The following is a 26,039-nucleotide window of genomic DNA, read 5'->3' as shown; positions in this document are numbered from 1 at the left end:
TAAAGTGGAGTTAAATAAAAGTCACCCAGAATGGAATTACTTCAGTAAAGTACAGATACAAGAAACAACTACGTAAGTATGATAAATTATATTTACATTTGTGTACTTATCACAGTACAGTGGTTACAATTCCATAGATTGCAATACTGTTAGCAAGGTGATACATTTTAGGAAAACTCATGGTATGAAAAACATATGTGCATAACATCAGAGTCTGTCATCTGTCTTTACCATGTAAACTATTAAAAAGATACTGTGATACTGTGTTTTTCAGAATCAATACAACACAAGTACCTCTACTGCCTATACAAATATAATGTTATATAACTGATACTCAATGGGCTTTATGGTATATAGTGCCGGTGCTCTGCCCATACGGAACATGCAATGTATGTAGAGCATAAAAAACAGGCTTGTTATCATAATTACGACATATTTAAAATACGAATATGTAAAGCATGTTAATAGATATAAGCAAAACAAAAGTAACATATTTTCTCAAGAAAAGGAAAGGATGTAATGGGATGACAAACGTAGAGAAAATGTCTATTTGGTTTTGTACCAGATTTTGGATTGCTATAAAACCAGCAAACCAAAATACACTGTTATCAAATGAAACCACAAAGCATTTGTGCCTAGGGCACCCAATTGTGTCTGAGTGCTGAAATAACCCTGTTGGAAACACGTTTACTGCGGGGAACAACATGAAATAATCATGTCTATTAATAGAGACTCGCTGTCTGTCCCCACCTGTGGCTGCGTGAATGCGCGCTCGCGCCCGCCCGCTGTGGTGGGAAAAAAAACAACTCACGGAGGGAGAGCTGTGGGCTTGCGTGCGCCGTGACGTAGGCGGATGGATTACGCGTGCGTGCCAGCGCGAGCCGGCGAGGCGAGCTGTTGTGGAAATGAACGGGTGTATGAAATTCGCGAAGGAAGAGCGAGAGCGGAGCAGATAACAGCAGAGCGGGGCAAAATCTGGAAAGTTCACCCAAAGAAGGTTCTGGTGCGGCGGCAGCGGCTGGGTGGAGGCGGTGGGTCAGCGCGGGGAGGGAGAGAGAGAGCGCGGTAGAGAGTCAGTGGGAGAGAGAGAGGCAGATTTTAGGTCTGACAGATTTTAACGGTCGTTTGGTGACGCGGTGTTTTAAAGCCTAGCCTGGTAGTTAGTTAGCTTAGCTAGTTTCGCTAGCATGGCACGGCTTTCAGCTAAAATGAGCTAAAAGCTGGGAAGTTTATTTAGCTAGCTACGAACTATTAACGTTAGCGTTATTGTGCTGATTTAAGGTTTGAGTGTTGATTTATCCAGCTAGTTATTTAGCTTGGTTAAGCTAACTAACACTAGCTAACCCATGTTAGCTAGCTAACTAACCTAGTTTTATGGTAAATATTGTTATTATCGTCTAGCGCTAACTAGAGCTTATGACCGCGGTAACCTAGCTAACACTGGCTGGCTCGCTCCAGTCGGGGTAGGGAGCAACATTAGCTAACAGCTAGTTAGTAATGAGCAGTTTTACGAGCAAGACTCCATTCGTCAGCCCGCCGCAGAGTCCCGAGAGCCGAGGCTCCTCTCTGGGCAGCAGCAGCGACTGGGACTATGCCAACGATGTGTTCGTCTGCTGCTACGACGAGTCCATCGGCAGGGGGATGCAGGCAGTTCAGGCGGGCGTGGAGAGGCACCTGCCGCCGCTACTACGCAGCCGCCACCGCGCTGCGGACGGTGTGACCCCGGGCCTGGACGATCAGTACACCGGCTACCCAAGCCCGAGCTCCGCCAACGAGGACGACGGCGCCGCCTCCGATCACCTGCTCTACAGCGAAAGCGACGGGAACGTCAGCCCGCTGGAAAGCAGGAAGAGAGCACGCTCCGGCGCCGCTTCCTCTAGGCACCGTTTGGAGGTGGTCACGGAGCTCGGAGCAGAAGAGCTCCGGTGGTTCTACAAGGAGGACAAAAAAACGTGGAAGCCCTTTGCAGGACACGATTCCCTCAACATCGAGCTAATGTATCGCAAGTTCTGTGAACTAAACCCTGTGGAGCTCGATCAGGACCACAACGAGGACCAGCACCAGGACCAAGAAGGCGCTTCAGCTGCTTTGAGTGAAGAAGGAAAACACGCAGCAGAAGTGATGGACAGAGTGGGGACGTGTGGGCCAGGGTCTGCTGCTGGCCAAGTTGAAGAAGGAGCCTCGGTAGAGGCGCCTGAATCAGCCGGGGAAAGTGATGTGGATGTCAGCATCAGCGTTGAAGCTGTGTGTGTCAGAGGAGGGCTCTACCAGGTGGATGTCAGGGAGATGGAATGTTATCCTGTGTACTGGAATCGTGAGTATTATAGATAACTATTATATAGATAAGCTACCTCAGCTCAGTCTTTGTCCTGGCCCATCTATCTGCAGTGGGGGTCCAAAGGTCTGAGTTCACCATCAACCCCTGTTTGTCCGCACGTTTGGAAAATGAATGTATGTTCCAAAGGTCTGACTCAATATGTCATGTTATGGCAAGTCTGTCATGCACAATTATAGTACTTTACAGCTAATGACGTATTGAACAAGTTAAACAAGCTAGTTTAACACTCATTCATTGGAATGATTCACTGTAAATCAGAGGCTGTTTTAGACAAAAGCAAAACAAAAACGATTTTGTGACTGCTTTTGGGTAGTTTATGTAAACTAACGTGGCACTTAGGATGTATCTTGAATAATTACAACATTAGTTCTCTGAAAGTCTCTTAAATTACAAACAAAATATTTTTTAATTATTTTACCCAACCCTAATGTTGACTTCCAGTTGGCAGCTTGACAATACAAGTAAAATGTATTGTTTTCTCTCTGATAAATTTGCTAAGTCAGTTTAGTTTTTGTAATAGACTCAGCTTTTTGGACCCTACCTCTTTTCATACTTAGTCTGGCATGATAGAACTTAAGAAAATCACCACTTTGTTTAAAAAATAATATAGGACATATAAAAACACCTTAGTATTTCAAGTGCTTTAGCAGGATGCTCTTCCGCCAGATGCTGTATGGTGTCCATAATCTCTGGGTTTAAAAGCTTTGCTCTACTGGCATACTGACCATTGAGATTAGTGGGCAATTCCAGGATCGAGTTTAAAAGGTCACATGCGTTCATTGATGTCCATTATTGCACCTTAGGCACTTCAAACAATAGTGTCTCATTAATAATAACCCTGAAATAACAATCATACATGGTTTTAAAAGTTATCAGTGAGCCTTATAGGACTTAACCAGCTTACCTGCAAATGAACGAAGACTGAGAGGAATGATGAAAACAAAAATTATTTCTGTCTTTCTAACAGAAATACCTGGTAATGGTAAAAATATATAATCTAATGTTTTTTTATTTTTCTGAAAACCTTTTCTCATGCATTCGTTGTAAGCCTTAAATAGATCAGATATGTAGCCACTTTTTGCTGTGCTAAGTTGCTTAGATGCCTGTTCATTCCTACAGAACAGGATCGCATCCCTGTGATGAGGGGCCAGTGGTTTATTGATGGGACGTGGATGCCCATGGAGGAGGATGAAAGTGACCTCATTGAGAGAGAGCATCTAACCTCCTTCCGAGGTCAACAGATGCAGGACAGTTTTGAGAACGATGTGGTGGTCAAGACAGTCGACACCAAAGACGGTAAGATTGTGCAAGGATGCTAAATTAGCATTAAGAAATTTGAGGAGACTGAGAATATAGAAAGAGAGCATTTCATTCTGTGTGAGTTGGAATAAGAACTTTCCCTGTCCCCATATCTTCAGTTGCATCACCATATTTTAGGCTGTGAGCTCCTGTATGTTGAATTGTGATGGTAAATGTGAAATGAGAATGAGCAGATGGGTAGATGGTGTCTAGATTAAGTATCTTCTAAAAGGTTGATAATGATATTAAAGTAATATATTCAGACATCACAATGACCTAGTGCCATGGAAGGTAGAAGTGCCTAAAGTCATTAACTGACAAGCATCAGGGCTTTGCAGTGGATCTGTGAAGTCAAATTGTGTTCACGATTTATTTGTCATCTAAACGGAGATGTGTCCTTTGTGTACATACAAGCATAGTCACTGCTGAATCTGTTATTGTAAGCTGTCTGTAGTTATTCATGGAACCCTGCTAAACACATTGCAGTGCAATGTCATTTATACCCTTTCTGCAGCTATAGGATGCTTTGAATAAGGAACTGTAGGTGTTGCCTTCAATGGTTATTCACACATGACTGTGTTTATTTATCCATAGCCATTTTTGAGTAGAGATGCTATTCAATTATTGTTACTGTGACCACTGCAGGCATGTCTTGCATGTGCAGTCTCTGGTAATATAATGTATATTTCTACCTAATATGATTCATTTCTCTTTAAAGGGTGTGATGTGGTTCCTTTTCACACACTGAAGCATCATTTCATGTAGGTGGCAGAATCCACATGGCTTAATCTAGCCAAAGTCTTATTCTAGTCATCTGTTAATTGAATAGTCTAAACAGGGGCCAAGATTGAAATGAAGCAGTAATGTATGTTGGGCGAATATCTTTTTGTGCCTCTCGTGAAGAGCAAATTAGAACTGCTGACCAGCATCTGCAGCTTTTTGAGCAGCAGAGAATAGAGCGTGCTGTGTTTAAACAAAGCCTCTCCATCGGTCAACAAGGGACTAATGTAGCAGAAGACATATGGCTGGTATGTTGCTGCGCTAATGCATCACTGCTGCAGTGCACACAGTGGGACCAGTTTGTCAAGCAGTCGCCATGCTTTAGGTTCTAGCACTACATACTTTGTATGGAGGAGGGTTACGGATGTATTCTTTATAGCGTTATTATAAAATATGACTATAATATTAGCAGGGTCTACAGATCTCAAACTTGTAACGCATATTTAGAGTTCTAGTCTAGACAGGAATAGGATACAAGAGGCTGTTTCATCAGTTAAGCTGCGTCATTTCACAGAGTGGCAAAGTGGACGTCCTCCTCTTTTGCTTTCTCTGTCAAGCACAGCTATATTTAAGCTGTACTTTCTAAAATGTTGCACTACAGCAAAGTAACTATTCATTTTTCCTCTTCTATTAAGGGAAGTCAGGGGGATAGAAACCATAGGGTGTGTGTGGAAAGTCCCTATTTTTGTCATTTTTTCTCTGTTACATGCACACAGAGAGAATTCATGGTCTCACATGATTCTTTTATTTGAGCAGTGCCTGGAGGTATCAGGAGACCTTTGCGGTTAAATCTCACTCACCTAATTCCATGGCAGTAATTGCTTTTGATGTCGGCAAGCTTAATCACAAGAAAGGGGTCAGTTAGCAGCTTCATTGAGTCTCTGAGGGAGTGCCGTGGTTACTTTGTCTGATCATTTTTCAGCTTCTCTTTCTCTTGGGCTCACACCATGGCCATGTTTTTTTACGTACAGGCCTGCCATGTTGTTCATCTGTTCCAGTCTGTCAGATTCGGCAAGCACTGGGGAGAAGCAGATGGGTGTGTCTGTGTAACACAAGCTTAGGGGTGCCATTAGGTTAGCCACAGACCTAAAATGTAAACTGTTGGTTTTCTGTCACTGTCAACCAATCTAAAGGTACATGGTAAAGAACAAAGAGGCATTTATTTTAGTTTGCTGGTTAAAAGTTTTCCTCAATTTGGAGCTGTGAAGGTCATTTAAATATACTTTGGCAGGCTTCTAATTGTACCTAAAGACATCATACATGCTTGCAGTTAAACCTGTCTAAAGCTTTAAATACGACCACTGACACAGATAGAAGCTTGATGGGACACTTTGTCCCTTATGTGATCTGAAACGTTATGCTTATTCCGTAGATGCATTGCAGCTGATGTAGGCATTCTCATCTACTCGGAGCCAAGGTGCTGCCAAATAACACTCTTTTAGAGTGCTGTCACACCCTCTTTGTTTCGTTTGGACCTTTAGACTTTACAGGTTGGTCTGAACCAAAATAGCAGGTAAAAAAAGGTTCTGCAAACCGTGGTACATGAGAAAAGACCAAAGTTTGTTCTAACCAAAAGAGGAAGCCTCGTTCTGGATTAATTTATCCATTATTTGATTTATTTGCAGTGTAAAAACAACTTTTGTTTTTTGGTTTGAACATTTAGAACAATCACAGGAAGGGAATGTGTCGCCTCACCAGGCCTGTCAAATGCTCCTTCTGACACCTTCAATTGGCATGTCTTTCTTAATTTCATTTGATTGCAGGAAACATGCTCAAAACACTTTGTGATCAGATTAGTACTGAATCACTTGCATCAGATTCTAAGGTGATCAGGGAGGCTATTTAACCATGTAAATGACAAACCTTTTTAACCCCTTAAATGCAAAGGCATTGTGATATCTGTGTCCAGATTATTATTGCATATTACAGTTATTCAATACTTTGAAAATAGAAAAAAAAAATAACCAGAGCAATTAATACTGTTTATACCGTATACTGCTATTGTGGCTAATACTAGATGGGATAATATTTTTGTTTTCTGCAGTCCTCCCTCCCTTTTTCCCTTTCCCACAGTCTGATATGTGACTGTGTGTTGGCTATTAAATACAAACAAGTGGCATGTACGTGTTGTCAGCTGACAAGAACTGCCGTGTTAAAATCAGGGCTTACATAGAGAGGCATATTCCATATTGAGATAACAAAAGGAAGTCTTTAAAGAGCGCAGTATTTTTTTATTTTTTATTGGTGTCATGGATATAATTTTGCCCTGTCCAAAATGATCATCTAGTCCTAAGTCTTCAACCTGCCACAGTACTCAGCTAGTATCTGAACCTTTCTCAGTTGAAAAATGGGAACTGTGTTTGTCATATTTGCTTTTGTGGTGGGATAGTTTATGGAATGGCTGGCAGTGAGGTGAGTTTTTGCATTAGTGTAGATTTAGTGTTTGCAGTACTCCTAATGACTGTCTAACTTCACATGAAACAGTTGGTTTCCTTTTACGTTCTTTATTTTTATAATACTTTGAAGAAGAAGTAATTTCATAATTCCAGCCATTGCATTTATTTGTAACTTACATAGTACATTTTCCTTGTAATGTTGCTAGAATTTTCTTGGATGGAAATATAGTTGGAGTTGCACAGTGCTTTTTAAATGTTATGATGTTTGCAATGCAGTTTCATCTATGGAAATTACCAAAAGCTGGGACTAGAGTTCTAAGAGAAAATTGACATCCTGTGCCACCTATTTACTAATGATATACTGTTATACTATTAAACATAAATGTAGTCTGACTCTACTTCAGTACCGGAGAATCAGCTTTAGTTTTTGTTAATTGAATTTATGAGTATCAGCATTTAACAGATCTTTTCTTAAGAAGAACCTCAACAAGTAGGCTATAATTTTTTTTAAAGTTTTTTATAAGTTGTTTTATAAATTGATCAGAACAAACTTTAGTCCTTTGTCATGTACCATGGTTTGCAACACATTATTTTTATAAGACATATCATTTAAGCATTTTCCATTTTACTACGGCTAAAATAATGGAATATGTCCGCTTTAAACTGATGCTTCAACCCAAAATCTGAAGATTACGGGACAGTTTGGAAAATGCAACACTATATATTTCCTGTATTATATGGCCAACTTTATATTAATTAATGTATAACTATTCCTGCATTTTAGGACTGCAACACATTCCAAATTGTGTTTATTTGTAACATTTTAATTTTTTTTTAGTTTAAAGTTTTTTATTTAAAAATTGGTAACCTTTATAATTTATCCATACAAAGTGTCTGCCTGTTTGTTTTGTTAGATTGTGCAGTTGAGATATTGACTGTGGCTAAATTGCTCAAAGATCTGTGGCTCTCCCTGCCTGTGCTCCACTTATGCTCTTAGCAACTATGTCTCCTCTTATCTGCTGAGAGAAGCACTGCTGTAATTTGCAAGTCTGATGGCTCATTCTAAACCCAGACCTAATGGACAATAATAGTAGACTGTCAAGAATGTAGTTTTAAGGCATCATATGTCTGTCTGTATGAAGAATGTAATGCATCCTGTTGTCATGGTTGATTACTCTCATTGTGTTGATTGTCTACTCAGTCTGTATGTACCACACAAACATACAGCATTATTTGTATTCTTGAATTCAATTATAATAAAGTTTAGAAAAAATGGGAAATGTTCAATTTTAATGAGTGGAAAGAATGAGATTCTGAGTTAATGGTACTGATACTACACCAGCCAACCTGCTACATTTGCAAAATGCTGGATAACAGCTCAGAGGCTTGAAGTCTGTTGTGATGTAAGCTCATGTGGCAGGGGTGACTTGTGTATTAGGGACATACCTAAAGCTCTGATTTCATTACTCACTCTGTGGTCAGATTTAAGACATTGGATATAGGACATTTGTTGGATGTGATGATGAGAATCATGATGGGGATGTACTGCAACTTGCTGAGAAGTGTTTGTGTGTTTGTTTGTGTGTGTGTGTGTGTTTGTGTGTGAGAGAGTGCAAAATAATGCAAAAATTGTACAAAGGGAAGACTGGTAAAACAACCACACAGCAAGGGAATGCTCTCTTACAGGAATGCTCCTCTTACAAATGCATGAATGGCTTACTGAACCCTTTATTGAATAATAACCATGTTTAATATTTTGTGTGAAGTATTCCATTGCATCATGTTTTAAAGCTTGCTTAATAATTTACGACTAAATTGGTGATTTTTGACACCAGTTGATGTTAGTGTTTGATGTTAGAGTACATTTAAATAACTGTTGCATTTGAAATATTAAACCTTGGAGTCTTGAAATAATTAACAAACATTTGGGATGTTATGTGAGAATTGTTGTCCTTGTAAAACATTCAAACTGCACTGTAATTATATGTTATGTTGTGTGTTTTCATTGTATCATTGCTGTCTTAATCTTAAATCATTTTGATGTAAGAAAAAATGAAGGATTATCTTCGTTTAATGCAATTGTACCATAGGATGTAGATGTCACTCCAAATGATTTCATTCATTAAAATGTTGACCATCTGGTCAACAGCACAGTTCTCTAGAGCTAACACATATTTACCATACATTTTCCCTAGTTCACCATCCTGTTCTGTGCTCCATGATTAACATAGTCTAAACTCCTGTGGATTACCCTATATTTTATACTTGCATTATGAATGTAAACAAGCAGCACAAGTCTGGATATGATATCAATGTAAGAGCATAGTGTATTCCTTTGGGAACATGTCATTAACAAATGTGCCTAAGAATAAATACAAACAGTTACCAGGAGTTTGTAAAAGTGTGTTACGGTGGTGACACCTGACATTACCATGACCACTTACTGTTTTGGTTTGTTAGCTCTCTCCCACTTCCCTCCTTTCTACCTCCCCTTTCTGTTCAAATGGAGTGGATATCAGACGAGTGCTAAAAGTCACAAGCGAAAGCGTTGCCAAGGTATTGTAATTCCAGCATCTTTGCCTACAACTCCCCCTGGATCTTTATCCTAGAGTGGACCTTTTCCTTTGCCCTTTAGGTAGAGCCTGTTAGCTCTAGAACAAGGCCTCAACATGCTCTCATTTTTCTCTACAGCTAGGTCTAGTGTTCAGAATTCTCACATACATTGGGCTGGGTCAAGTATTTGTAGAATCTGGCCAATGTTCATATTGTTTCAGGATAAGCAAACTTCTAGACATTGTAGTGAACAAATAAAGCTCTGGCTTTGTAAGAGTTTGGCCTAGTTGTAGACCTAAGACATGAACATTTTCTCTGCAGTAGATTTAGTATCCCCTGTGTGTTAGTTGGCTACTTTCCTGGGTTTCTGAGGAAGTCTTCATGCTCTGCTTAACTATTACATCTAAGCATCTGTGCATTAGGATTTGCTGAAAAAATGTTCTATGCTTGATAGCATTATGTCACTTAGTCAGATGTTACCACATACAGCTCTACAAGTTGTGTACACTTGGATAGGGCAGTAAACTTGTGTGCAATTATTTACAGAATCAGGGGGAGGTCACTCCCTCCCTTAAGAACTACTAAAACATTCTTCTGTTAATCTTCTTGGGCTATGACTATGCTTAAATTACATTCCTCAGGTTTCCTGGCCCCCTGAGGTTTTCATGTAATTAATGTACTGTAAATTTCCCATGTGAACAAAAAAGAGCGCATAGCATGGAGGGTTCAGACAATAGCCTGTTCTCCTCTGTTATGCTCCCAGCATTAATTGGTGCAAAGGAGCTTTGCCCTGGTTTAGTGGCGTAATACTCTCTCCATCAGAAACAAAGCGAGACCTCTTATTCCCTACTCTCCCTGGCCATGCTGGGGAAGCCCCGGCTAAACCTCTTACCTCTGTAGATCATGGCCGCATCTCCTCTGTGCTTTGATTCTGTGCTCATAATCTAGACTTTCACTGCGTAGCATTGAACTGGAGTCAAACATGCTTTTGAAAATACAGAAAAACAATATATCTGTGTATATCTGATAAAGCAGATAACTGTATTCTGAAAATCAGAGATTTTCAGTCGCATGTTTGACCCTCATGTGCCCTGTTGTGCTGTAAAATGGGATTAGTTCTCTCCTCATATTGTATTGTAAGTATACAAGCGTGTTGAGGCTGTTAATGTAATGAGAACTGCTTAGCCTCACCGTTTTCTCAGAACATCCTGTTTTACAGTGTTTTTCTAGATGTGTGGTGAGGTGTGCTCAGTATCCTGTATGTCTGATCTTTATTTTGACATACACATACTTTTAAATTCAGTTTATTTCTAAATTTGTTCATTTTATTTGGTGGGTTTGGGAAGTGTTTTCCATATATTCTGGTGTAGCGATTAGGGATGCACCGATCTGATATTAGGATTATATCGGCCCCAATATTTATAAAAGTTTTTGAAATGAGTAGTGGTTAATTAGGCTGATCAATAGTATTGATCAGTGATAGTACTGATTTAGTAAACCTGATGCACGCATTGTGGGTAGGAACATGCTGGTAGTCTAGCTTTTATAACTCAGGTTCATAATGTAGAAATTATATATATTATACACATAAGAGCAGCAAAAAGTATCTAACCACCATTGTGCTATCAACCTGCTATCAACTATCCGCAAGAAATCTGAAAAATAACTAGCATTGCAGCTAAAACTCTAAACATGTCTGTTAACATTGCAGTATCATGGCTGGCTTGCAGTTCTAGGCTTATTTGTTTCACAAATTAATGCCTGATGCCTCTTCTACATGGCAAGGTGTATTGTTTATAAATTAATCAGTCAGATCTGTATTAGGTATTGACCAGTATCAAAGTTTATATATTTTAACGGAACTGAAAAAGACAGATTGGTGCATCCCTAGTAGTGATGAATGAACATTTGTGCATTGATTGATCTTGATTAAAACTCTGGTTGAACATCATAACCTTTTCTGGAACTGGGTCCCTGAATGGGTTTGAATAGGTGAAAAGCTGAGCTGGGGACAGGCCAATACTGTAGAGTCAGTGCCACATTCCTTTTCTCCGATGCCTTTAGTTAAAAAAGGGACAAATCTTCAAGGCCTCACTCAAGCCCCTGCACAGGGCCCACAGCTAATCTCCACACCAACAAGAGGAGAGTGCCTGGCACTCTCCAGCACCGTGACACCCATGCTAAATGGCCTGTAGAGCCTGTTTGATTCAGTTCTTTCTTTCCTGTGAGGCACTGAGCCAGGGACACCAGCATTAAGGGACCTGAATAGAAACATTTACACACACACACACACACGCACATATTACCCTGGTGTTTTCTGTTCACCTGTAATGAAGGACACAACTAGAACAGCATGTACCTTAAAAGTGCTGACATGCAAAACCCTTAGACTACAAAATGCCATGCAGCTTAAATTGTCAAAGGGCATGCAAACCACTATCTGCATTAAAGAACCAAAAAATTGGTCCAACCAAAAGAGATGATCTCAGTCTCTGTCATCTGCAAAGTGAAAAGATGGTTCAGACTTTTGGACCAGTTACAGAAACTAGAGGCTGCTTATTGTCACCTATTAAACAACAGAAGAAAGAAGAACTTGTGTTGTGCTAAAAAAAAAAAACATGCAGCAGTATGGATACAAGAGATTGCATGGACGACCTGTGTATCTACTGTGAGGCTAAAGATATACTTGCATTAAGGTTCACTTGCCTGTGTGCCACACGTGTTGCTGGAGGCTTCCACATAAGGGTAGCTTAGATGCATGATTACTGCTGGTCAAAACACCCTGTCAGTTCCGTCCCAGCTCAATTTCTTTGGCATATTCAGCCATGCGTGGATGGCGAGGTCACAGATTTTTTGCAAATGTTTCAAATGATTGCAGGATATATGTGGCAGCTATGATGCATGTGCGAAATCATAGTAAACAGAAAGTATATCTCTACCTTAACTGTAGATTAACCCCTTATTCATAAACATAAGTAAAAAGAATTCCACGATATGACACGTGTATGATAAGAGAGATACTCACAAGGAGGCAGAATTTGGCACAAAAGGCAATTTGACGACATCTAATGCACGTCCTTTTAAAAACTGATCAATGACAACAATAGAGAGGTGCTGGCTAAAACATAGTGTGAACCCAAAACTAACTGGACCAAATGTATACAACATAAGAAAAATTTGGTGACTTTGGTCACTTCTTAGTGGCTCTGTGCATTTTCCCTATGTTCACAGAAAACAGGCCACAGCTTTACATGCATCATGCAGTCTGATTTCTCAAGGTCCAATTAACATGTCCAGTGTGCCAAGCCAAGAGTAGTTACATGAAAATGAAAACATCCGTCCTCGTAGAGTCTGGCCGGAGTTGTAGCCTTCATGTTTAATCCTGGTTGAGTGACTCAGAGTGCAGGCCGTCTGCCTGATGTCTGTGCTGTGTCTCTAATGGCGGTAAGCTGAGGACCCAGAGTCACCTTCACACCTCCTCAAAGATTCCTTCATACTATTCACTCCTCCAGTGTCATTCATTATTCATGTCTTTGTTTTTTCTGAGAAAGAGTTAATGACTGCTTTTCAGTTCCCCTTATGTGATATTTCAGTTCCTTCTTGCACTGTTCCTGCCTCCTGGCACACTACGTAAGCCTGAAATTGGACCTGCTCCGGTTCTGATGAGCATTGAATGTCAGACCAAACAAAACCAGTGTTGTGAAATGAGTATTTATTTGTGGGGCATTGTCAAAAAATTAGGTAGCTATTCAGAAAGAATTTTGAGTAAATTGGGTTTGTTGCTCTACAGTATAGAAAGCTCTACTTACAGGGGCTTGAGTCAATGATTATCTGTCTGGGTGGACATAAACCTTGAAGCAAAATTTAACAATCAGACAAATCGGGCAAATGATTGAACCAATGACTGTATATCGCTTGGACTCAATCTTTACATTTTGCAATTGAAAAATGTTTGCCATGTAAAATCTCCATGTTTAGCAGGCCCACCCCTTCTCTCTTGTCTCTGACCACCTTTATTGAGTTTACAGTACAGTTTAAAGGACCAGAAGCTAAATGGATTTTTCTGCTGGATATCCAGTGTGCCCATCAACTTCTGCGAGAGTGTCAGTACATACCGATGACAATAAAAGGAAAAAATATTTTATGAACAGTATTTGGACTTTGTCTGGACCAGAAAGTTAATTTAAAAAGAGCTGTCCATCATGTGCAACTAAAGATGACTTTTTCCATTATTTTAAACTGTTGGTGTTGAGGCTAGCATACAGACAACCATTTAACCTAAAGTGTGCGGTGCAAGAATGAATTGATATATCAGGGCATTGAGTAGACCATAGCTGCTTCTTCTACCCCAATGTCCTAACTTAAATCAGTGTTGACTGTATTACAGTTGTGCATGTCATGTGAGTTCAGTAAACTGTTTGATCTAAGATCCTTTTTTTCTATTTCCCCTCGCCACCCTCCATTTGTCCGGCTCTCACTCCCATTTTTCCTTGTGTACTCCCTCTGTTTTTCTCCCTGCACCACAGCCATTCACAGCCTGAAACTGAGCCGGAGCCACGTTGACTGGCACAGTGTTGACGAGGTGTATCTGTACAGTGATGCCACCACCTCAAAGATCGCCCGCACTGTCACGCAGAAGCTGGGATTCTCTAAAGGTCGGTGTTTACACCTGCACCAGTGTGTTCCAACTGAGCTCAGCTCTCCACTCAACCACACATCCTGCTTCCTACTGTTTCACACTATTCAGGGATCTGGCAGCCGTTAGCACCGTCTCTGCCACTGACACACAAACCAATCCCCAGATGGCCACCAAATCCTTTTGTTGGTTTGTGGTGACTTAAGACCGTGTAGTAATTTAGCACACTAGACTATAGGCGTGTGGGCCAGAATTAAGGTGCCATTTATGTGATCAGCATGCCTACATTACATATCTCCCTGAAATACACAGGGATTACCTTAGTTCAGCACATCATTTCAAAAATATCATAACAGCCTTAGCCACGTTGGAAACATAAGTTAATTTTTTTTTCATGGAGCAGCATTTGAATTGGAATAATTTCCTCATTCTTTTTTGATGCCAGCCTCTAGCAGTGGCACCAGGCTCCATCGAGGATATGTGGAGGAGGCCTCTCTGGAAGACAAGCCCCCTCAGACAACGCATATTGTGTTTGTGGTGCATGGTATTGGGCAGAAGATGGATAAAGATCGCATCATCAAGAACACAGGCATGTAAGTACTCATAATTAGTCAAGGACACTGTGTGGAAATGTTGTTGACAAAATAAATTGTCATGTATACTGTTCTCCAGAAAGACATGGTTTAGACTGTCCTGTGTATGTTTTACCTAAACAAATGTATTGTAGAAACAGTAGAAAAGGTTAGACCATGACTTTGACTGTGCCATTAAATTACTGGAATACTCAGTAGTCATGACCAGGATTTAACACATCACAATTTAATCAGTTTTTTTATGTTACGAAGTTTTATTGTATGTCAGGTGTTGGAAAAAATACCAAAGAAATGGTACAGCAGTGAATACACTATGTAGTCACCCTGGCATCTCCTAAACCTTTTAAATTAAAGGTTTAATTCCACAACTTTTCTGATCATTTTTCTAGATTCAAATTATAACAAAAAAGTATAGATCAACATAAATGAGGATACAACTTTTAGCATGATGGTGATATTTACTAAGAATGTAGAGAGTATAATACTTTTAAAATAATTTTAAACCATGTAGCTGTCATTGCCTACTTCTACGTTATCTCAGTGCAGCCTTTGTTTGCTTAGATATTTGAAAAACAAACAAGGTGACTGTAAATTAAGTTATGATAATGTACTTACTACAAAAAGACGAAAGAGTCAGTGGTGAAAACATTGTATAGAAGATCAGTTTAGTCAGTTTAATCTATAATCTATAATCTTAATCTAAACTTCAGATAATAAAACAGGAGGCTCCATTAGTATCCATTTGTAACATTAAACATAAGTAAGCTTGTCAGTGCTTATTTGAAAAATACGGTTATGCTTATGTTTTTGCAAAATAAATATCTTGTCTTCTTTTGTCAGCCCTGCATAACTACATATCCACAGTCTTAATATACTTCAGACTAGTGAATTCTCTGTTCGGGCTGTTTTGACAGAACACTTTTTATGTAAATAGTGCGAGTTCTTGAACACCTTTCTTATCATGACTTGGCATGCGTGGGACCAGTCTGTCAGGTTTCAGTCAGGGAGAATTTGTGTGGAATGTGTTTGTGTAGGTCTTTAATGACCAGTTGTTTCCAAGATGTACATCTGTGAAGGCTTTTATGAACAATGAGTTGGTTCAGACTAGTCCAAACACATGGCTTTCTTATACAGATCTTGGCTACTTACACTCACACATTGTGGACTGATTAGGCACTAAACAAAGACATGTTCATTGAGTTTTGCTGCAGTTACTTCCCTTTGCCTCTTTATGGCCGTTCACTTTCTAATCCCTGTTGCCCAAAAACAACAGTGTAGCTTGCCTTTACCTGAGGCTACTGGCCTTTGGCCTGAACTATTCTAAACATTTCTCTTCTGTGTACACTTTGTTATATCCACCTGTAGCTCTGCTTTGTGTCGTCTCCTTTTATGTTTGTGTGTTTCATTAGCTTCCCCATAACTGACCTTTGAAACAAAGTCTTTTCAGTTTAGGATAATTGACCCGTTTACCATGAGGAGTCCAGGCGGTTCTCGTCAGCTCATAATAACAGACCCTTTCTCTGAGATGTGTAATGTGCTGTTGTCTCTGAACAAGTCATGACATGTTTTCTTAGATCCATTAAATCTGTTTGGCATATTTGCATATCCCTGTAGATATATGACCCATACGACCCACCAACAAAATAATTGATTGAAGTCTAAAATTAGTTTTCATGTAGAACAAAAATCCAATCAATGTACCTGAATGTAGAGTATTAGATTATACTAATTCAAAATAATTATTCAAATAGTAAACCACAGACTTTCGATAAGATTTGCTAACATAATTTAGGTTGACAACAAGATATGCTAGTAAATAATACTGCAGTAAAATCACTTAATTTGTATACAATTTGTATAATACCATATTCCAGTGTTTTTTTTAGTTACCTACTTTTTATAATGACCATTTAAAATGTGTTTAATGTCTTAAAATACACTATGACTGATGCATATTATGAACTGATTCAGTTCCCAGTTACTTTTTTCATACCCTTTTAAAGTATTACTGGGATGAGGAGTAGTCGCGGAAATTATTTCAAAAACGAAAAAACAATCAAATACAATGATCAGTTTGCTTGCAAGGTCACAGACTAAGTGAACGCCATGCATGTTTTAAATCAATAATAAAAAAAAGGTAAAAATGTCAATCTGATGACAACTGCAACTGCATGAAAGTAAGTAAGTCTGGCTTACAGATCCCCACTAAACATTTAGAAGAGAAAGATTTGGATTGGGCGACTGCTGTTAGAATGACGGAAAACTAAATTAAAGTTTTTTCTTTCGTTGTGTGGTTCTGTAGCCCACTGGCTACAGTAACTTCTGTTTAGCTAGCTCAGCTACATGTTTACCAAGTATAAGACAGCCCAGTGCAGCTGTTATTGAACAACTGCTGAGCTACAGGTTTTAGATTATACAGGTTATAGATCAAGATAAACACCGTAGCACAGACCATGTTCCTGCTGACTGATTGTCAAATAGCTTAATATCTGAGAGCACAAAGACTAGTGAATGGTCCTAGAACTGTTTAAAACTTTTTCAGGCTTATTTTGCATACATGTTTTTACAGAACTACAGAAATTCTACTTACCAGACACACTGTAATTTTGGTACGTTACTCAAAATGTGTTGCCTCCCTGTAAACATAAATGACTAGAACTGGATCAGGCATAGAATAGTTTTTATCCTGTTAATTAAAATGAATAACCGAATAGGCATGTCTAAGCTATATGTTATAACAGTGAAATGCATCTCCCTTTCTCCAAGATCCCCCTGATGTTTGTTGTTGTTGCTGTGGTGCCAGGAAACTGGTCAGTGGGTGATGTTTGCTAGTCAGAACATTTTAATGCTCTCAGTTGGGAGCTTAGGGTGTTAAGAAGGTAAAGTAGACCAATCCTTGCTGTAATCTTCCACTCTGGGGAGGAACTCGAATTACTTGTTATCCTGCAAAAAGAGCCAAGATCATTACCATCAGTGTTATTTTATTTCTTTCATTTTTTCCCCCTCACTCTCCTTCTACTCTCTGTTAGCCCTAAGCTCCAGACTCTAGTGATTATGTGTTTGTTCAGACTATCCATTATCCTCCACTCCAGTAACCTGGACTCTCTTCATCAGTGCAGCTTCTGTTGTTGCTATGGATATATGGAACACTTTCGTAGACCTGCATTTTTTATTCATACATGTGGTCACCAGGGTTTTCATAGTTCCAGAATACTTTTATTACATAATTTGGTGAAACATCATCAATGTAATCATTGCTGTACCACCTTTTTGTTGTTTTTCACTATTTACCATTATTTGAATGTGGCAGTTTTTATTTACATTAAATTCAAATGTATGGACGAGTAGAAATGGCCAAAGACTCAAGCATCACTTGGATCAGTGTAGCCCAGTGGTGTGATGAGAATATTGAACACTGTGTTGCTGTTTGGCCAGTAAAGAAGTGTATGATATTACACTGTTCGGAGTGCAGAACAGATAGCCTCTTAGGGCTACATCAGCCAGTGTGAGGATGTGTGTATACACATTGCCATTCACCTAAAGGCCAGCAACCCTGTACTATTGCCCTTTCAACATTAATATGTTTACTCTAAGTGCTTTCCCAGCTGCAGTGTGTGCATATGTGTGTTTGCTCAGTGATTTAAATCCATTTAACACAATAAAATGCAATTAAACATGCTCGAACAAAATATATGGATTACCAGCTTGAGAGTTGTGTGTGTGTGTGTGTTATAGCTTTGGTTGTAGGGCCTTCACGAAGAACCTCTACATTCTACATCCTTCTTCAACTTTTAATGGAAGTTTTGGGCATTTGTTCTGTATTCTGTCAAAATTTCATGATGAATGGAACAGTAAAGTAGCTCAAAGAGTAAAGAACTGACCACTACTGAGCTTTTATTTAAAAGCTGTGTTTGTGTTGGTTTTTGTACTTTTGTCTCTCTTCAGGTTGCGAGAAGCTGTGAGGAAGATGGAGGAGAAACACTTTGCAGATCACACTGAGGAGCATGTTGAGTTTCTGCCAGTAGAATGGCGCTCCAAACTGGCCTTGGATGGAGGTACTGACTTGATTTTCCACATACATTCTACTGTTTTTACAATTTTCATTCAGCTATTACAGCAGCAGCATTCACCTGCCACAAACTTGTGCACTTGTGTTTGTACAAGGAGTTGCATAATTAGTAATTTTTTCTAGTCAACTTTTTATATGAAAAAGTATAAAAAGTTTCATAGCAAATTCCTGAAGCAAAAAGAGCCCTAGGAGATTTCTGTGTAACCCCTAGTATGTGCAGAACTCAAGAACAGGAGGTACTTAGCTCAGAGAGGAGTGTTCAGTGACATGCTCTTGCTGCTGCTCTTCCTTTAGATACAGTCGACTCCATCACCCCAGATAAGGTTCGAGGGTTAAGAGACCTGTTGAACAGCAGTGCCATGGACATTATGTACTACACCAGCCCTCTCTACAGAGATGAGGTGAGATGATACTGCCTTGTTACTTTTACCAATGAAACCAAAGCATGTTTACTCTGTTTATTCAATTATTACTTCTTTCGTTTCTAGATCACTAAAGGGCTGACCCAGGAACTCAATCGCCTTTACGCGCTGTTCTGTTCTCGGAACCCCGAGTTTGAGGAAAAGGGGGGTAAAGTGTCCATCATATCTCACTCACTTGGCTGTGTGATCGCTTATGACATCATGACGGGCTGGGATCCTGTACGCTTCTGCCTTCTGGAACAGCAGGAGCCTGATGAAGAAGAGATGCGCTGGATGAGCTACGAAGAGCGCCATCTGCTGGAGCAAGTGCACCTTACCCGCCAGAGGTACTGCATGTTCATTATTAGGATATCCTTTTTTTCCACCAGAAAATAGTATCTTTGGGTTCACACTTTACTTGATAAATCATGGAAACTTCTGAAATATGAGATTGGAAATTGCTAATTTAATGTTATAAACAGATATGTATCTGTATTAACTCAGAATATTGATTTTTATCATTGATGAATTAGTTTATGTTGTTGTATTGAATTTGAATTGTCTTTTGCTACCTATTTAGTGACAGATGTACACATTGGAATAGTTGAAACTTGACTTTCACTCTACACATCCATTATTTAGCTCTCTGTCCTATATACAGGGACAGTTCTAAAGCAAATGAACCTCAAGTTTTACATCCTTAAAGGATTTACAAATCAATTTGCATTTTATGGAAATATTTCCATTTAGTACTAGGTGGTGACTGACCACATGTGTGGTAAAAAAAAAAAAAAAAAAAAAAGTTTTTACGGGCCTAATATATAAAGCATCTATGAGTACTAATATAGAATCACCTCTCATCAGCTATATGATTGAAACCGGTGAACCTTAACTGATCTTAGATTAGTGTTCTCTTTCTGAGAAGTTTGATAAATTGTATGCATGCCTATGTATGGATGTTATAAATTGAATTCCTGAAAAGTGCTGGTTTATTTTTTTTTATTGTGTTTCTTTGCTTTTTAAAAGGTTACGAGAACTAGAGGATAAACTTCAAGGACTGGAAGCCTCTAAACCTCTTCAACTTCCTGCATTAAAGTTTAAGGTATGACACAAGCTTATTTTTTACAGGAGACAAATTTAGTCTTTATAAGGAATTAAAAATTACCTCCAACTCTAGTAGTATATGTTGTATAGGGAGGGTGGATTAGAGGGCAGTGGCATAAGTCTAACAAAATATAATTGTTATGCGTATACTGTATGTTAGGCAAGACGAAACAAAAGTAATTAAACTGTATGTCATTTACTGACATTCTGGAGACGTCTATTGCTTGATGTGTCATTGTTTGTTAAAAAAAACATCGTTTCATTTTCATACATTTCAATTCCATTCATTCATATATTTATTCATGTATTTTTTTTGCCCTGTTTCTTCAGGTTTTATGCGCATTTTCAAAATACACAAACAACTGTTTGCACAGTAACTAACAGTGTTGGCTTGTTTTTAACACATTTAAATGAACAGTTCAACATATTAATATAAATTTTCAATATTCAGCTCACAAAACCTTGTGGCTCAATAGATTTAACCAACCAGGTTTAATCAACCAGGCTCAGTCTCTCAGAAGCACATGAGTGTTAGTCATCTTTGCTGTTCAGCTTAGTATCACTTTATGTTCAACCTACAGGTGGAGAACTACTTCTGTATGGGATCTCCTCTGGCAGTGTTTCTGGCGTTGCGAGGAATTCGGCCAGGCAGCACTGGATACCAAGACCACATCATGCCCAAATCTATCTGCAAGCGCCTTTTCAACATCTTCCACCCCACAGACCCAGTGGTGAGAGAACTATCTTTGAAATGGAATTACAGCACAGATTTAAGTGGTGAAGGATGCTAAATTGTATTGCTTAATCTGTTTATTGTTTGACAGGCCTATCGATTGGAACCTCTTGTATTGAAGCACTATAGCAATATTGCACCTGTCCAAATACACTGGTGAGTTTTATCTGCAGATTATTATAACCTAGGATTTTATTTTGCCCTTTACGTTTGAATTGTGTGCTATTTTATGTACATTGTGTATTTGATACAATAAAAGTGACTTAAAACAGATTAAGCTGCACAGATGTAAGATCTCCAGTTTCAGCATTGATATATGGTTGAACAGAAATGTTTATATTATCTCTACAGGTGTAACACCACCAGCCCTACTCCATATGATGAAATGAAACCCACATTTCTAAACCCTGTGAAAGACCCAGTTTCAGACACAGAGAGCCTTCCCAGCCCCAGCACATCACCTGTAATGAACCGAAGACACTACGGAGAGTCCATCACTAACCTTGGCAAAGCCAGCTTACTGGGTATTAACGTATATTTTACAAACAAATGCCTGTCATATGGATTTACATCTTGCCCCCCCAGAGGGCAGGTTCGCAGTCTTACTAATTGATGTGAACATGTGATGTGCCACCTTGTGGTGAAGTTTGTGACTTCATTGTGTTTTTTTTCCACCCTAAAAAAGTGGAGTTAGATGTTAAGTCTGATGGAAACAGAGACATCTAGTGGAGAGTGATGGAAATTTAACTGCCCCATATCTTGGATGTTAATTAGAAAGGAATGGTTTCTCCTTTAGCCAAGAATATTGGATCTTGGTGTGATCAAGATTTTAGTGTAGCTGTGCAGTTAATACAGTTCTTAATTGACTTAATTGGATTTTGTGCAGACATAAGAAAATTAAATTGTTTGGTACTATTTCTGTACAGTGATATTAAATTGTGCTGTGACTAAAGTGGATTCCTAGCTCCCATTAGTATTGCACTGTATAAGAAGAAACTATTCAGTTTAATAAGTAGTGGTAGAAACTTTAAATTAAACACTTCATCTTTGTTACCAACAATAATCCTAATTGGTCACGTAAGCAAACACGTAAGTGGCTCAGACAAAAAATGGGTTTTTAAATAAACTTAGTAAGCACTGAGCTGTTCATGACAACTGTTCATTTTAAAACGTAAGCCTCTTATTCATGCATTACATTGGACAATGTGTGAAATTCACAGCGATCACTGGCTTATATAAGCAAGTGTTGTCAGCTCTAGTTCATTTCACTGTCTGTTGTTTAAAAATAAGTTTTGCAAAGCATTTTGGTCCACATTCCTTTCACTTCAGGGAATCATTTAAAAAAAATGTCTGAAATACTTAATATTACCATAAAATGTTATGTTTGTGTGACATACAGCTACACTTATCTATTTTTTTATTAAATGAGTAAAGTGTTGGAATGGAAAGGATTGATGTGTTATAAAACTTTGATAAGATTGTGTTTAGTTTTTCAATGAACTTTTGTGCTCCTGTGTGTTCAGGTGCAGCCAGCATTGGAAAAGGCATTGGAGGAATGTTGTTCTCACGTTTCTCACGCTCCAGTAGCCAGCCCTCAGGAGTGGATTCTGGGGTGGTAGAGACTGAAGAAAAGAGCCAGTCAGCGTATGGCTTGTCCACCATGTCCCAGTCTACCTCCACCATCATTGACACTGCAGGTCTGTATACACACTGACACGTGTATTATTGTGTATTGTGCTGTATCTAATGTTCACATTTTACTACATTTAGGGGAATTGGGAGGGGTTTCTGGTAAAGCTATTCAGCAGCATTACCTCATACTATTGCTCAGCAGCCAGACTTCTTCAATAAAAGTCAGGTTCCTGATGTTTATGTGCTATTGCAGTAATTGTGTGTGTTTCTGTTGATACAGTGGAGATGGAGCATCGCATTGACTTTGAGCTGCGTGAGGGTTTGGTGGAGAGCCGCTACTGGTCAGCAGTCACCTCTCACACAGCCTACTGGACTTCACATGATGTGGCCCTGTTCCTGCTTACCTTCATATACAAATCCCAGAGCTCTTCACAGGCATCTGAGGACAGTCTTGACCCTGAGTAACAAAGACCTGCAAAGTATGAAAGCTCTAAAGCACACTCCTCCTTTCACTTTGCCTCTCATGCAAATGCTTCTTTGTCATACAAAGACTGATCCTCATGCTCCCCTTTGCTTTGGCAAAACCCAACTGCTCGTACTATTAACCCATTATACACAGAAAGCACTAGATTACAGTATAGAGTTTATGTACTGAATCACTCTACAGATATTTTGTAACTCTTGCTGTGTTACTCTGAGCAATGGGTAGGCTGTACCACCCTGTCTTTGACCAGTGGGATCAGTAAGTGAGTTAATAATCTCTGCTACCCAACATCCCTCCATTCAGTCCAGCCCACATTGCTTATGTGGCAGCGGTAACACAGCCTAGTCTGAGGACTAGTCTAATAATAGTTACAGAGCTGACCGTAACAAAGACATGCAAATACAGAAGCCTGAACCTCTCTGTCCCATGAATGTCTATTTGTTCCTCTTGTCCGGATGCCACCTATTTGCACGGATTTTAAGATATATTAACACTCCAGATCATGGATTCCTAAGGAAACGAAGGAAAAGTATGTTTTCATATTGAAGGACATTCACTGAGACATTTTTCAGTGTGGGCTGCAGGTTTATTTATTGAGGAAAAGAAATATTAAGACTTAAGATGCCTGTTTTTACTTCCTGGAGAATACTGGATGTCTTTATTTACTAACTCTGAGACCAATTGCATATTGGAGAAGAGAAGAGTTACCTTGCCTCGGTGTGACAAATCAGCAAAAAGCAACTTCCTTTTTCTGCAAGGAGACAAATAATAATTGGCATCATATTCCATTATTCCATCCTACAGAAGGTGCTGTTATGAAACAAAATTGAACATTTTCTTAACTCTGCTTCTAATACTTAGGGTGAATCCCATTTCTCCCCTTGGCCCTACCCCTTACCCCTACCCCTCTGTTTTGCGCGTGCACGTCAAGGGGTAGGGGTGTCCCGATTCCTGTTAGGATGAAGTGGTAGGGGTAAGGGGTAGGGCTAGTTAGCCCTTCAAACGGAGATTTTCCAGACCCACACTTCGTACCGAGGGGTATGAGAATGACTGGCAAGATGGCGGAACAAGCGACCAAAGAAAGTATTTTCCATGTTAAAAATTACGATTAGCACTGTTTTACCTTAGTTTATTGTGTAGTTTTGATGTTTTATGGCTGAATTCTTCGTAACAAGCATAAAAAGTTCACTAGTAGTTCGTTTCGGTAGCTAGCTAGCTAGCTAACTTTCCTGTTCCACCTTAAATGGTGCAACAGACGGCAGGCGTTACCGCATTTAAGGCGGAACGGAAAAAATAAATCAAATAAAAAATAATCAGAGCTAATTTCAGCTCCCCATCACAGAGGAATTAAGGAGTGGACAATATTAATTAATTTCTGCACCTCTTGCCCCCTTTCTGTACACATACAATGCCCTAAAGTTAACTAGTTAACCAGCAGCTAGGCTACTGAACTTTAGCGCTCCACTGCTATCATCACATCAGCCCAGCAGGGTCACACCACCGCTAGTAGCCTGGTCATAAATCAGTGCTATTTATTTATGTATTTATTGTTCATTGACAAACGTCATTGTGATATACCAGTGATTCCTCTGTCACTGAGGACCCATATTCTTGCACATTATATTGTTTTTGGAACACATTACCTGCTCCAGGACCAGTGTTGGGAACCAGTGTGATATACAATTTCTAGTATATTATGGAGGCTATTTTCAATAAGATTCACCTTTCACCGGGTGCTTGAAGGGTTGTCCCAATTCCAAGGGGTAGGATTTTACCCCTTCCCCTTGTAACTCCGTTCCAAGGGGAAGGATTACACTCGAAAAGAAGGGGTAGGGGTAAGGGGTAGGGCCAAGGGGAGAAATGGGATTCGCCCTTACTCTGATTTGTTTGGAGATTGAAAAGAAGGACATTGCTGCTGTCCTGTAGCCAGTGCACCTGCTGAACAAAAGTCTGATCTTAACATAGTTAAAAAGAATGGGTTGCACCAAATTTTCATTTCATTTTTCAAGTTATAACATGAAACTTAAAACCAGTACTGAACACTTGTATCATCTTCCATAAAAATATATTGAGGTTATCACAGACCTCTGCAGATTTACATGACATCACAGACAGAAAGAGATCTCTTACAATCTTTACAAGTTTGGCAAGTCTTTTACAACTTTTTTCCCAATGGGACAGTCTAAAAAGGGACTCTGTTCAGGGACACACAGGTCTGTTGCAGGATTCTGTTCCCTGAAATACACACACAGTGTATTATTAGCATACATATACAAATATTTATTAAAATCTTAATAATATAACTTTTGCGTTTTCTTGTCCTACAGCAAATTAAATATAAATATATTCTGTAATATATATAATATAATATATATATATATATATATATATATATATATATATATAATATAATAAATATATTCTGTATTAAAAACGTACTTTTTGCTGGGACACAGATTAAGCTCACCCATAAAATTATGAACAGCAGAACGTAAGAACCACAAAGGACAAATCAGTAGAGTACAGTTTTACTAAAAAAAAAATAATATTTGCAGAAACATTACTAATATGGTGTTTCTATGTACCGTCACGTTACTCAGTACTTGTTAAGATGCACCTTTTGGGTCAGTTTCCCAGACAGACATTACGTTTAGTTGTAGGCGTAGTCTACTAAAATCTTTGTTCAAAATATGTAATGCAGGACTAGGCTTAATCCCTGTTTGGCAAACTGCATCTGTGATGTCTATGGTGCAAATAAAATTTTGCATTCCACTGGTTTCACACTAATGATGTTCAGTGTGTGGTTTAGAATTTACTTTATACCCACCCTAACCTACGATCAAAGTTTAGTTGCTGCAACTGGCTGCTTTTTTTTTTCTTTGTTGTTTTTGTTTTTTAAGCCAAACCTTATCTGTTACCATCTGCCTACAGTATGTTAAGTAATGAATCACACCTGGTTCATTGTTACTTTGAAGTACTAGAACTACTGTGTAGCTCTAATGAAATGAATTAACTCCTCAT

General features: G+C 39.0%; 1 protein-coding gene across 2 annotated transcripts; it reads left to right on the top strand.

Moving 5' to 3' along the window:
• Positions 1–854: 854 nt before the first annotated feature.
• On the top strand, positions 855–25,377 carry ddhd1a (DDHD domain containing 1a). Of its 2 annotated transcripts, XM_007257406.4 has the most exons (14): positions 855–2,314; positions 3,458–3,634; positions 9,274–9,369; positions 13,893–14,021; positions 14,448–14,595; positions 18,541–18,650; positions 18,959–19,065; positions 19,153–19,412; positions 20,092–20,167; positions 20,751–20,900; positions 20,994–21,058; positions 21,254–21,426; positions 22,426–22,599; positions 22,815–25,377. In XM_007257406.4, the coding sequence occupies exons 1-14, from the start codon at positions 1,498–1,500 to the stop codon at positions 22,997–22,999; spliced, it is 2,667 nt and encodes an 888-aa protein (XP_007257468.3). In that variant the 5' UTR covers positions 855–1,497; the 3' UTR covers positions 23,000–25,377. The 2 variants fall into 2 exon arrangements, with proteins under 2 accessions (XP_007257468.3, XP_007257469.3); XM_007257407.4 differs by lacking the exon at positions 9,274–9,369 and having other exon boundaries at positions 856–2,314.
• Positions 25,378–26,039: the final 662 nt, after the last annotated feature.

Source organism: Astyanax mexicanus, chromosome 14 (assembly GCF_023375975.1).
Source record: "Astyanax mexicanus isolate ESR-SI-001 chromosome 14, AstMex3_surface, whole genome shotgun sequence".
NCBI classification, from domain to species: Eukaryota; Metazoa; Chordata; class Actinopteri; order Characiformes; family Acestrorhamphidae; genus Astyanax; species Astyanax mexicanus.
Note: the sequence above shows the minus strand (reverse complement) of the source record. Positions and strands in the feature narration are given on the sequence as shown.